The sequence below is a fragment of the Lytechinus pictus genome, chromosome 4 (genome assembly GCF_037042905.1).
Source record: "Lytechinus pictus isolate F3 Inbred chromosome 4, Lp3.0, whole genome shotgun sequence".
In the NCBI taxonomy this organism is placed as follows: domain Eukaryota; kingdom Metazoa; phylum Echinodermata; class Echinoidea; order Temnopleuroida; family Toxopneustidae; genus Lytechinus; species Lytechinus pictus.
This window is the reverse complement of record NC_087248.1, coordinates 3,348,429-3,362,647: the sequence shown is the minus strand read 5'-3', so window position 1 is coordinate 3,362,647 and position 14,219 is coordinate 3,348,429. Positions and strand designations below refer to the sequence as shown.

Below are 14,219 nucleotides of genomic sequence, written 5' to 3'. Positions count from 1 at the left end.
GCTTTTATTTTTTAGTAAAGGCCAAATTAGTTTCAAATCGTAGTCAATCGTACAACTGCTATGACGTCATTACGACTAGATATTAAATTCGCTTTTATTCTAAGGAGGATGATAGCATAGTCACAGATTTGTGAAAAGGTATTCGTACGATGATTTAGAACATTACACAGTAAGATATTCCAAGTCTCAATATTAGCATCAAATTCTACTACATTTTATTCTGAAATCGAGTCGCCGACCAGTCGTAAGGTGTGCGGTCGCCTTAAGTAACCCAGACATCAAGATTTTATTTGGATTATATGTTAATAATGTTTTGTCTTGTTGTCTCTTCTACACCTACTGTAACTATCAACTGCACTACAGTATCATAACTTAATATAACGGAGGCTTCAAACTGATATACATTTGGGTTCAGCCATTTATCTGGATTCCATCTTTAGCACTCTCTTCGGTGCTGGATGAAGTGGTTTTGTAGTGATGATCTCAAGTGGTTCGTGGTCTGATTGCACTCAGGCTATTGGGAAGTCGACTATCTGGAGAAGACACTGGCCACTAATGTCATTAGTAAACTCAAGGGCCAGTTTGCACGATTCGGGATTCCGGATCAACTTATCACTGACAATGGACCACAGTTTACTGCAGACGAGTTCAAGAGGTTTGCAAGGAAGTGGCAGTTTGAACATACTACATCGTCTCCCCATAACCCTCAAAGCAATGGGAAGGCGGAAAGCAGTGTGAAAGTTGCGAAATCTCTGCTGAAGAAGGGTAAGACAGCAGGAAATGATCCATACCTCAGCCTTCTGGCATTTCGTAACACACCAACACCTGGTATAGGAAGCAGTCCGATACAGAGAATAATGAACAGGAGAACTAGGACTGTGCTACCAACTACCAAGAGGCTGCTCAAACCTGAGATACAAAAGAAGGTTGAAGAGGAGATGAGAGCAGCCAAGGAAACGCAAGCATGCTACTACAACCGAGGAGCCAGAGATCCGACACCCCTGAAAATATGTGACCATGTTCGTCTGAAATCAGCAGGGGGTCCAAAGAAGTCCTGGATGAGAGCAGTTGTGGTAAGCTTTGCTGCAGAACCTAGATCCTACAATGTCCTTAACCAAGATGGCGTTACTTATCGACGAAATCGACGCCATCTCAGAAAGGTTAGCAAAACAACTGATAATGCTAACAATGAACTAGACGACCTGGTGATTTCTCAACCCGAGCGAGAGATTCAGCCTGTGGCCCCCCCCCCCCCCACAGGACCCTAACGAACATCAGGCCCAGACAACTAGATCAGGAAGATGTATTCAACGACCTCGTTATCTGGACGATTATGTGACCAAATAGAACTCATGAATCCCGGACATAGCTAATAGAGCGGGAAACAACCAAAATTTCTAAAGTTTAAAATGTCCACCACAAGTGTGGAAATTCTTTTTTTGAAATTTGACTGCAAATTTTGGCATGACATATTACAAATTTTGAACAGTCGTAAAGCAGAAAGAAAATAGATTGGCTACTTTTAGCACCTTTGATGCGAAGAACGGATTCTGGCATGTCCAATTAGACGAGGCTAGTTTGGAGCTGACAACATTCAACACTCCCTATGGCTGGTATCGATGGAAGCGTATGCCTTTTGGTCTGTCCACCGCTCCTGAAGAGTTCCAGAGACGACTGAACCTGGTGCTGGAGGGTCTTAAAGGTGTCAGATGTGTGGCTGACGACATACTGGTGTTCGGTAAAGGGGAGTGCTAAAGGTGGAATCCAGATAAATGGCTGAACCCAAATGTATATCAGTTTGAACTTTGAAGCCTCCGTTATTTGAAGTTATGATACTGTAGTGAAGTTGATAGTTACAGTAGGAGTAGAAGAGAAAACAAGACGAAACAAATAAAAGCTAGTTTCAGTTTCTTTTTAATACGATTTCTGATTGAATAAGAACTAATAAAACCCCCAAACAGAATTATCAATATCTATTTAATTTTATTCAGCGTGGTTTGCCTGTGCTATATCAGAGAGTATTGCTAGATGCACTAATATATCACAAATTCCCTATAGGCTTACACACAGAACCAGCTGTGCAGTGTGCAATATTGGACTTAATTGCATCGTCTAATGAATAATAATCATAAAATATGATATCAATTATATTAGATAGATTTTATTCAACTTCTGAGGTCCAATACTAGAATTGCACTCATCTTCAATTTGTGCAAAATTCAATAATTTGTGATATTCTATTCTGAGCAATCCAATATAATCCGATAAGTATGACAAACTGAATATAACACCAAAACTGAGTAAATTGCTGTCGGTGATGAGTTCCATCTCTTAGCAAGGGAATGGTATATTTCAGTTAATAGTTATAATGAATCTACAGTACTGGCAATGGGTAATAGTGCACTAGATAGCGTACAAATATACAAGTGTTCAATATACAAACGACTCTATACATGTAAGGGAGGAAATTTGATTGAACAGACAGGTAGATTACAGGTGTTCTGTCAATGTGAATTCCAGAGTTGCCAAGCTGAACAAGAACGATTCAGTATTATAAAAGCTGAAAATCAGTATCCTGGAGAGGAAATCAGTATTTTCAAAGAAATATCATAGAACACATGAATTTGAAACTTTAGAAATCAGTATTTTGCATGAAACCATCAGTATTATTCACAAGTTTCAGTAATAAAAATACGGAAAATCCATACTACTTGGCAGGTCTGGACTATTCAAAGATTTCAGAGAAACCAATACTACATGTAACTGTACACAAAAGTTATATTGACTGCCAGTCGTGCCAGACATTATTTCAAATAATGCAAGGTGGCTGGGATCTTTTCTTCACAAATAGCATGCAAATACTCACATGTGTTTCATGTTTATATTTAGGTGTAAATCTTTGGCATTTATGTACAACAATTTGAAAATAGTTTTTTTTTTATTCCAAACAAATACATGTACTTATTGAGAGGAATAAGAATGCTTACAAGCTGTATGATTTAAATGCACTGAAGGTCCATTGATATTTCTACGATGATGATAATGATGCACTAGCGCCCTCTGCTGTCTGTTGATCCTTTGGATTGAAATATTGCTTCTTCTTTACTATGAATCCTTTATCTATGCAAGTGTAAGCCATGTCTATCAATGAATCCTTAGCATCATATGGTTTGACTCCAAGTACTTCCGTAAACTGATAAAAAGAAGAAGATAAATGTATTTCAAAGTGTATTTCACTTTATACTGCTAATTACATGCATGTATAATTATAGCATACTGCAGATAACACATTCATTGACTTGAGTGGATGAAGATGAAATGGTCACACAGAACTGATCATTTTTCCCCAAAAATTTCAACAACATATTAATCAAACTGATAATGCTATTGAAGTGAATCACTGGTAATATTGTGCAGCACTCCGGAGATGATCTTTTTCAAGTTATTAAAGTGAAAATAGGAGAAAAGGACAAAAGTGAGGAAGAGAAAGAAAGAAGACCATCAAAGAGAGAGAGGTACATGTCTAAGTCATGTGACTGTTTTGTAACTTTTATTATTCGATTGAAAAAAAAAAAAAAAAAATGATGTCACCTTTGGCCCTTCCCAATCAAAATACCCAGGCACTGCCCCTATTAGTTCAATTAAAGAATCCTTTAAAACATCTGGAAGATAAGAACTAATGCTTTCCAAGAATTTGGTCGCATTTTGAAGAGTAGAGGTGAGAATAGAAATTGAATGTCTCTAGATATTTATACCCTATGATGCAGTCTCATGACCCTGAAAAGGTTGAATATAATTCAGTGATTATCAAATAAGCTTAAAGGTCAAGTCCACCCCAGAAAAATGTTGATTTAAATAAATAGAGAACAAGTGGAATGCCTCTGGCGGTCTCACCTGCATCACGCGATTCAATATAGCAGCAGTGCTGACTTTGAAAACTACTATAACTCGCACAAGATGTTCAGTGATACTTCGTTACTCTTATGTACACGTTTTATGAACTAGACCAATACACTTACAGAGATATGATGGTAATTCAACAAATACCCCCAACATGGCCAAAGTTCATTGACCTTACATGACCTTTGACCTTGAAAATGTGACCTAGAACTCGCACAGGATGTTCAGTGATACTTGATTACTCTTATGTCCAAGTTTCATGAGTCAGATCCATAAACTTTCAAAGTTATGATGGTAATTCAACAGATACCCCCATTATGGCCAAAGTTCATTGACCTTTGACCTTGGTCATGTGACCTGAAATGCGCACAGGATGTTCAGTGATACTTGATTACTCTTATGTCCAAGTTTCATGAACTAGGTCCATATACTTTCTAAGTTATGTTGTCATTTCAAAAACTTAACCTTCGGTTAAGATTTGGTGTTGACGCCGCCGTCGGAAAAGCGGTGCCTAGTCTCACTCTGCTATGCAGGTTAGACAAAAATCAAACTAGCAAAATGCTGAAAATTTCATCAAAATCAGATGTAAAATAAGAAAGTTACGACATTTTAAAGTTTTGCTTATTTTTCACAAAACAGTGATATGCACAACTCAAATGAGGCAGTCGATGATGTCCCTCACTCACTATTTATTTTGTGTTTTATTGCTTGAATTATACAATATTTCATTTTTTACAGATTTGACAATAAGGACCAACTTGACTGAACCATATAGTATTAAACAATGCTAATTCCACATGTTCAGGAGGAATTAATCGTTGTTTCACTTGACAATGAGGAGAAAATTAGAATATTTCATATAATAAAATACAAAAGAAATAGTGAGTGGGATTGCATATAACTGTTTTGTGAAATTAAGCGAAACTTTGAAATGTCATAACTTTCTTATTTTACATGCGATTTTGATGAAATTTTCAGTGTTATGCTTGTTGAATTTTTCTCTTTTTATTTAAATCAACTTTTTGGTGGGGTGGACTTGTCCTTTAAGTAGGCCTACTGTCTAATAGAATATCAAAAAGAAACCATATGTGGATATCATTGTCATATTGCCCCCCTCCCACCCCTGCCAGAAAAGCCCCAGAAATATTTTTTTTAATTAAAATGTTATTCTTCCTGCAATTTGATGTTCTAGCTTACTGGTGTAGTAGAATGTACCAATACACAGTTATCAAACCAGCTAACCATGTTAACTAGCAGTCATGAGTTTATTTTTATTATTATGATATTATTGATATCATTTTTCAGGGATGAATAATTGTTTGCCCCACCCTCCCCCACACACACATGCACAAACCAAATACCCAACTATGCAATACTTTAAACGATCTTTTGACTCCTAGACGACCTTTGACCTTGTCTTCCTCAAGAGCTCACATGTGGTATTACCCATGGATCATATGTACCAAGCATGAACATAATTGATGCAGAAATAGAGAAATTAGAGCAAGTTGAACAAAAACTTTAACATTTAACAGACTAACAGACGGACAGACTAACAGGAAAATTGATTATTATGTCACTCCCGAACTTCGTTCAGGCGAGACAAAAAACCCGGGGTTTCCAGCTTTTCAAGAAAACAAATTTCCCTGATATTTCCCTGATTTTTCCCTGATGAAATTTAAAAATTCCCTGATTATCATTAAAACCCATTCCCAGTTTCGCATATTTTCTAAGTTGTTGCAGTGAATTACATGTAAAAAAAACACTAAAAAACCACCATAACCAGTCATTCAATGAATATTTTTTTTATATGAAAAAAAATATAACAGAGTGACTGACTACCGTGCTTTCGACTTTTGGGCCAATCAAAATTTCCAGATTTTCCCCTCATTTCAGGCATTCTCCCTGATTTGAGGTATTTTTTAAATCAAATTCCCTGATTTTTCTCTGACTGGAAAAAAGTAAAATAATTTTCCCTGATGGGCTGGGAACCCTGAACTCTACTTACCCTATGGTTTGAAAATGTTGCCTTGTGACCCTGTAGTGGTAGAATGTACTTGACAGAGGAATCAAACCAACTTACTACCTTTAGGAGAACGGGTGGGGCCATCAGACTTGGCGGCTTGTAACCTACATGAGGATGTTTCAAATTCACATTTATCTCACTTTGCAATGAAAATATATAGGCATTACAAGATTAACAGACAAAAGTGGATGACAAGGGGGCTGCCTCCAATAAGGAATTACACAAATACTTGGCAGAGCCAGAAAATTATCACAAGTATTGATCATTTGAAAATTAGACACAAGACATGGTAAAAGTACAAAATAAAAAACAAAAACAAACAATGAAAATTACAAAATTTAACTGAAATTCAAGTGAATTGATGTGGTAGATTTCCAATACACATATATTTTTTTTAATTTCCATATATATCTCTGTGACAGAATAGAATGTGACGCACCAAACTATACGTTACACTCTTTTGTCTCAACAAATATACTCTATTCCCATTATCATAGTGGTATAAAGCCAGTAATCATGGTCGCAATTTGCACAGTTCAACAGATCCTCTGCTTTTACAGATTCCATCTTTCAAAACAAAAGTAACACTAGGTGATCAAGCATTTGCTTGTGTAGCCCTCAAGCTCTGGAATTGCTTACCCCTGGAAGTTAGGAAAGCACCATCCATAAACAATTTTAAATCAAAGCTCAAAACACATCTATTTAATTAATAACAAGCTTTTTAGGAGTCCTATAAAGCGCAGTAGAATATATACATTATGGAAAAGTTTCTGCACTCTATAAATTTATATATTATTATTATTATTATCATTTCAATTTCGTAACCCCTATGTGGCAACAAAACTTGTCCAGAAACATGAACCAGATTTTACTACCTAATTGGTCTGCTGATGGTCCAGATTGAAACAAAACATGACGGAATCAAATCATATAAGTTTTTAGAATACAGGTTTACGACAGTCACGGTGAACAGGTATAGTCCGACAAACATCGTTGGATTAAACTAAAGTAAGGTAAAGGATAAACATCATGTTCTTTTTGCAAAATGGCATGTAGAGTTTTACCTTTATTTGTAAACTCTTCCTTGAGGATATCTACCATTTCACGAAACCACAAACTGTGAGGAGCGACGATATGACGATGACCTGTAAGAATCATTGCAACATCAAAACAATATTATTCCTTATTTATACATCTGAATGACATCTTTAAGTTCTTTATAACATTTGTCATCAAAATGTTGCTTGCCCATACACATTGTACACAAATTCAACAGGAAACAGGGATGAATCAAACATTCTTAAAACTTCTAAATACAAACTTTTGTTCAACAATTGCAGCTCTTGAACTTTCACAATGACATATTATTTTTCAAGAGAACATTTGATATAAAATATGGAGGTCAGTTGTTCAGTTGTGGCAATTACATTTTAAGCTGCATTGTTGCGATAATGAAAACTAATTAAGAAAAAATAAAGAAGAAAAAGAAGATAGAAACAAATAAATATAAACAATAAATAAACAGAATAAAGCAATTAAAAAAATAGTACAGGTCAAATGTTCTGTTGTATATTTCATGGTCAATCTCCTGTGAAGAAATGCCAATTCCTGTAATCTAAACACAAGAATAGGGTGCTTGTCAATTCTATCCTTTTATTTGACCTCAACTCTAAATCTATTTACATCAGTCCTGGTTAAATGGGTTATTCTTCTTACAAACCTGGTGCCTCCGGGTGCGTCATGGCAATGACGTGAGCCTTAGCAACATCCCTGACATCACATACGGAGAAATTGAGCTTGGGAATAGCAGGTGGGTCTCGTTCGAGGATACGACGGATCACTTCCACGCTGGTTCCTGGAACTCCGCAGATGACGGGACCAAGGACCATTGCGGGGTTGATGACGGTAAACTCAAATTTAGACTCAGCTGAAGGGGTACAAGAGAAATGGATTTAATTAATAATGCTATCTTTGCAAAGATGGTGTCTGGTAAAGTCTAAGAATACAAAGGTCATGTACTACCGCAGGATATAGTCATAAAAGTCATGATGATATAATCACTGCTGACCACTTTTCACGGAAGACATCACAGACACTGACAAACCCCTACAACAAAATAAAGAAATTCAGAATGCCAATCACACTTGCATAGATAAATTTTATTCATATGATTTTGAATTTGAATGCCAATATTCTGAAAAATCTAAAATAAAAGAATATTAAGCTGTTTACTATCAGAATTATTAGCATAAATTGTGCTACCGTCACCCGTTTTTTCAGAACACCAGAATGAGAAAAACTTAATTACCAGAATCCAATCACATTGGACAGATTACAGTATATTCTGGCATGACGGACTCAGAACTCCCAACGTTCCTGATTAAAAATAAGATTTGATTTGATTTTTATTTAGTTTATTGTTTTCGTAATATAATACATTTTTCATTACATAACAAACATACTGTAACATATTGTTTATTGATTTTTGGCATGAATCATGAAGGAAAAAAAATGGACTTAATAAAATGTCGTTCTAAACAAATATGATCTTCTACCAAATAATTTAAACATTTACAGTTTGCAAGAGAAGGATTGTCATTATAAGCAGATTGCTAGAAAAAAAAATGACAAGAGATGATTGACTAAAAACAAAATCAAAGTAGGCCTAATTACATAAGGAAAAAAACAAAGGAAAATCTTATATACAAGAGCTCTGAATGGTAAAATTTCAGAATCTTTCCCTCAAATTCAGAATGGTTCGAAGATCTGCAGATTTCACATCCCAGAGCTCAAAATAGACAGAAAACACTCAACATGTACCTGGTAGTTTCTCTACAAAATCCCAAGCAGCTTTCTCTGCTAACGCCTTGCTCTTCCCGTAAGCATCTTCCATAGGACTGTTCATATTCCTCCAGCTTTCCTCTGTGATGGGTTCTTCATTAGTCTCAGTCAAATCTAGAATAAAGGAATAAAGCAAAAATAGCCTTTATTATACTTTTGAAAAGGTTTAAATACTGTTTAATGGAGAGTTGAGAGTTGAAGTCTATCATTTATCTACAAACCTACTTTCAATGTTTTAGAATATGATAAATCTTGGCAAATATACTGCAGGTTTTGATGTTGCTACCAATGACAATGGTGCTCCTGATGCTCATGATTATAAATGTGGTTGCAATGATAATGATGATGATGATGATGGCAATCATGCTGATGACAATAGTGGGCATAACAATAATTGTAAAGATGATGATGGAGATGATAATGATGGTAATGATGATAATGATGATGGCAATGATGATTATTATGATGATAATGATGATAGTGATGATGATGATGATGATGGTGATGATGATGAGGTTGATCTGATATCTGTGGCGGCAGTGATCAACGATCATAATGATGAAGATAATGCTAGTGATGATGATGATGAAGTTGGTGGTGATGATGATCAAGTTGGTGGTGATGATGATCAAGTTGCTGGTGATGATGATGAAGTTGCTGGTGATGATGATGAAGTTGCTGGTGATGAGGATAAATATCAATGATAAACATTGTAAATAAACATAAGTATTACCTAAACAAAAAATATTACATACCACTCATGGCAAGTATAGAGCTGGTGAGTACGACCCTCTTGACTCCGCCCACATCTACACATGCTTGTAGGACCCTGGTTGTACCTTCTACTGCAGGCTTGATAATAACACTCTCATCCTTAGGACTCTTGTCTGGGAAAGGGCTGGCAGTGTGGATAACATGGCTACATCCCTGGACAGCACTGCCAAAGAGAGAAAAGGTAAAGCTTCATTCAAACAACAACATAGTTCTCAATGTATTTGCCTACAAAATCAATGATATAGAATCATAGGATTAAAACAATCAATGCAAATTGTGGCACAAGATATTGTTTTGTTTGTTTTTTGCAAGGCACTGGCATAAATTCAAGCAGCAAGCCAATTGTTCGAAGGGGGGAATGAACTATTGTGCCGCCCCCCCCCCCCAACATAAATAGTATGACATCATGGATTTACGCTGTGTTGCAAGGTGACAAAAACTGCACTTATCTTTGAATATCTGGTCCACATTTACATAGGCAAGCTCAAAACACTGAAAATGATTCACAATCTCATAATGAAATCAGGACATCATAATGACAAGACTGATGACATCACTCTGAAAAAAAATGCTATAGGTTTGTCTGTGTAACTTAAAAAATCCTGTTTGCCTAGTAGAAACATTGTACAGGTTACATATTAATCAGAATAATGGGTTTACAGTTAACACCTGTTTTTGTACAAAATACTCTGTATCAACACTATCAAAGAGATATCAATTTTGAATCCTGGACAAACTTTACTGCCTTTAAATCACATCAAATCGACCTGTCTATTAAAGTAAGCTTACTCTTTCCAGCATTCATCATTTGTGAGGTCGGCTTCTACCAGTTCCAGTTCATGGGCAGGGTTCTGACAGAGTTCCTTCAGAGGTCCTACTTTCTTGGGGTTGGTGAGACTCCTGACCGTTCCTCTGACCTTGTAACCAGCTTCCTGGAGTTGCTTCACGATGTGTGTGGCTATGTAGCCAGACGCACCGGTCACCAGCACCTCTATGGGACAAACAAAATGACAAAATAGTTAAAAAAATACTTTTTCCCACTCTGAGCTTCATCAGGACACATTTGCATGTTTTGAAATACCTGGTACCCTCTTAAATATTTAGGCTTATGAAGGAAAAAAGAGATTAAAGAGAAAATTCAATGGACTGGAAGAGAATATAAACTATATGTATGCACTCAATGTTTGGTGGTACATGTAGTACTCCACTGAAGGGTAAAAAAAATGCTCCAATGATGAAAACAGTAAGACATCCTATGTGAAAATATAAATTTAACTGTTATTACTGTATGATACATCACAAGGTACAACATTAAAATTATGTTGATAGTTCTAGTTTGATAAAGTAGATGACTAAAATCAAATGATAGCTGCACATATATGCTTGAAGAATGGAGCAACAAAAATTATAAGAACCTGAAAGCAAGTCTACATTTTTTTCATTAAATTCAATATCTTTGACTCCAAGGACACTTAAACAATGTACAATCAAGCCATCTCATGAACAATACACACATTACCACAGATTATTTAGTAACATGACCTTTCATTTCCTGCAGGCACAATTGATACTAATGGGCATGTGCATGTCTGATTATTAATTGCTGCAAACACACAATACAGACACAGATGAGTAAGCTGATGCCTGTATGTAAGTAAAACACTCCAGTACACAAACATCAGTAACTGGATGTATGCTTCTCTAGGGCATCAGTAATACCGGTAATAATATTAATAATATTGCATTTATAGAGTGCTTAATATCAAGATCTCTAAAGCACTTTACTGTACATGTACAACTTGTAGAAGACAACATGAGTAGACCATGAACGTAAATAGTAGTTTGATAAATTCACTAGAACATACAAGTTCCATATCTCAAGTTAACAACAAATATTATTCCATTTATTGTTCTATATTCATAAACCTTTTGACCTTTGTATCATAATATATGCGTTATCTTTGATAAGATTTTTTTTTTAAATATATCAACTTATGCTTGATACTGGTAAATCAAGACAAAGTCAATAAAAATGCATTAAAGTTCAATTGGGAAACAATTTCAAACTGTATACACAGCATAGATTTCAATTTAATTTGGATTTAGAAAACAAAATGGAAAAAGGTTTAAATATTCATTGTCAATTCTTCTTTTTCCCCCTTCTACTTCTTCCTATTCATCTTCTTTTTAATTCTCTTCCTCTCTGCCTCCTCCTCATCATTCTATGATCCCTTTGTAATATTTTATTGATGCTTCTGTTCATGTAGTTAACATAATTGTTGTTTATATTGTTTCTTAAACACCATTTTTAATGTTTATTATTTCAATTGTATATTCAATGTTAACTTGTATATTATGTAAATCAGTCTTTGAACTGTTTGGGCTTTTTAGCCGTGTCTAAAAAAAATCAATCTCATCTTATTTTATCCAATTAAAGTACACAATAACTGCATGAGTAGAAGAGAACCTTCCTTACCTCCCCTCAAAAAAAAAAGATGCAGGAAAGCTTCTCATATATTGACATAGGTATGTGTTGAAAACGAAGGTGATATACCATATGATCCATATGATTATTGACTTGTTTCATTTCTTTAAACTTAATCAAAAGTTAATAAAGTTCTTATTCTCAAGTCATGCAAGTCAAGGTCTGCAATTAAGTAGGCTTATTATCTACCCGCCATCTTAACATTAAATAAAATGACCACACCCCCTAATAATTCACACCAAGAAATTCACACTCCATAATTCAATAATTCTTAGATCCTTCACACCAGAGCTTTCAATCACAAGGTATAGATCTACTAATACCCCTTTCATAAACCCAATAAAACCCAATTATGCAGCTAATAGCAGCATAATTTGGTCTTAAAATCAGAGGAAGACAAGAGTTATCCGCATTATTCTGATGCTGCTATTATCCGCATAATAGCGGCATCGGGACAAGATTTTGAATTTGAGTTTATGAACGTATTTCCAAATAATGCGGATAATTGCCATGGTGCGGTCACAAGGTCACCCTTTTCCAACACAACCGCATCGGAGGGGGCGTCTCCAGTTGTCATGACGATTATCCGCCTTTTTCAGGACGGGCGCTCGTAAAAATAATGCGGATAATTTTCGGAGTTTGTGAATGCAATTTTTATTGAATTATCCGCATTACTCTTAGGCGGCTAATTGGAGGATGGGTTTTATTGGGTTTATGAAAGGGGTATTAGTATTACTATTACTACAGCGGCACACCACAACTCACATTCACAACGATACCTAGACAGGAATAACCGTTGTTTCTGGGGATTTATTTAACAGTATACCCAGTTGTTGTGTGTCCGGACAGGTTGTGTGTCCGGACGATCAATTTTAGAAAGTCATTAGGAAAAAATTACAAGCGAAGTTTCATCAAATTTTAGTACAAAATTTTAGAAAATATTATAGAGAACAAAATAGAAGATGATTACAACTATTGAATTCATATTTTTAGTGTAATCTTAAGACAAAAAAGAAGGCTTCAAAAATATAAAGTGTCCGGACACCCGATCCCCCATCCTACGTGTTCGGGCTGCCGCATTAAGGCCGCGCCCAGACCCTGGCCAGGGTGCACGGCGCTCCCGCCGCCGAAGAAGTCAGCGGGAGCTCCGTGAACAAGTGTTCGCATACAAAAACAAATTGTTACCGAATATGGCCCAAATGATACGTACTTTCTACTCCAGATTCGGTAGACATGGCGAAATCGATCAAGAGTTATCTTCCAAATAACTCATAAAATGAAGCTTGACATGCACTGCACTCCAGACGATCTCCCGATATTTTTGTCACGGTTTCTGACTTTCTTTTCTCACTTTTGGCTTAATTTGCTTAGAATATATATGGTAACCGGATGCGGTTTTTCGGATCAGCTGGTTGAATTGCGTAATATCAGGGAGCTGGAGGGGGGGGGGGTGATGGAGGGATGCGTGCATGCATACATCCATCCATCTCAGGAGGGGGGGGGGGTTGGCCCATCCCCCCCCCCCCTTGAGAGGCACAATTACGATTACGTAATGCGAAAGTGCCGTTAAAACAGAAGTGCCCCCCCTTTGAAAGTGAAGACTGAAGACCTTTTTTTTCTTTTCTTTTGCTTGTCAAAATTTTCCTCGGGAAAATGTCCCCCCCCCCCTTTTAGGAAAATCCTGGATCCGCCCCTGCATCCATCCATTATAGCTTTCTGGAGTTCGGATGGGCCGGAGGGGTGTACAATCGCCCCCCCCCCCCCATTTCAAAGTGGATTTTTTTTTTTAATGAAATATTCTTAGATAAACATCCTGTAAACCGATTTTCTCATTTTCTCTTATTTTTTTCTTCTCACACACTCTTAGATAGTTTGGTATACAATCACCCTAGCTCCAGTACAATACATTCACATGACGTGCTTGGGGAGCATTCCCCACCCCAACTTGAAAATTTCTAAAAACCATTTTTTTTAAATGAGATTTTTCTTTTGAACGGGTCAAAATGGAGAGCGAGATGAAATTATGAAGGGGGAAGAGAGTGGAAGGACAAAATGGACCACATCTCTCATCACGGTTAAAGGACGGTTCCACCCCAACAAAAAGTTGATTTGAATAAATAAGATTTTAAAAAATCCAACAAGCATTCCACTGAAAATTTCATGAAATCGGGTGGAAAATGATAAAGTTATGAC

General features: G+C 36.3%; 1 protein-coding gene across 2 annotated transcripts; it reads right to left on the bottom strand.

The window, feature by feature from the left end:
* LOC129259170 (uncharacterized) lies at positions 1-13,465 on the bottom strand. 2 transcript variants are annotated; one of them, XM_064098093.1, is made up of 9 exons: positions 13,237-13,406; positions 10,331-10,532; positions 9,523-9,704; positions 8,747-8,881; positions 7,647-7,853; positions 6,991-7,071; positions 5,909-6,030; positions 2,988-3,193; positions 1-1,835 (listed from the first exon to the last, which is right to left on the bottom strand). In XM_064098093.1, exons 1-8 carry the CDS (start codon positions 13,259-13,261, stop codon positions 3,029-3,031), a joined length of 1,119 nt encoding a protein of 372 aa, XP_063954163.1. In that variant the 5' UTR covers positions 13,262-13,406; the 3' UTR covers positions 1-1,835; positions 2,988-3,028. The 2 variants fall into 2 exon arrangements, with proteins under 2 accessions (XP_063954163.1, XP_063954162.1); XM_064098092.1 differs by having other exon boundaries at positions 1-3,193; positions 13,237-13,465.
* Between the last annotated feature and the right edge of the window lie 754 nt (positions 13,466-14,219).

Excerpts from the sequence above, each read along its gene's own strand:
- LOC129259170 (XM_064098092.1), bottom strand. The coding sequence starts at position 13,261 with ATGTCTACCGAATCTGGAGTAGAAA. Across the intron at positions 8,882-9,522 it reads CTCTATACTTGCCATGAGTG|ATTTGACTGAGACTAATGAA; the intron begins GTATGTAATATT and ends CCTTTATTCTAG. Across the intron at positions 7,072-7,646 it reads GACGCACCCGGAGGCACCAG|GTCATCGTCATATCGTCGCT; the intron begins GTTTGTAAGAAG and ends TGATTCTTACAG.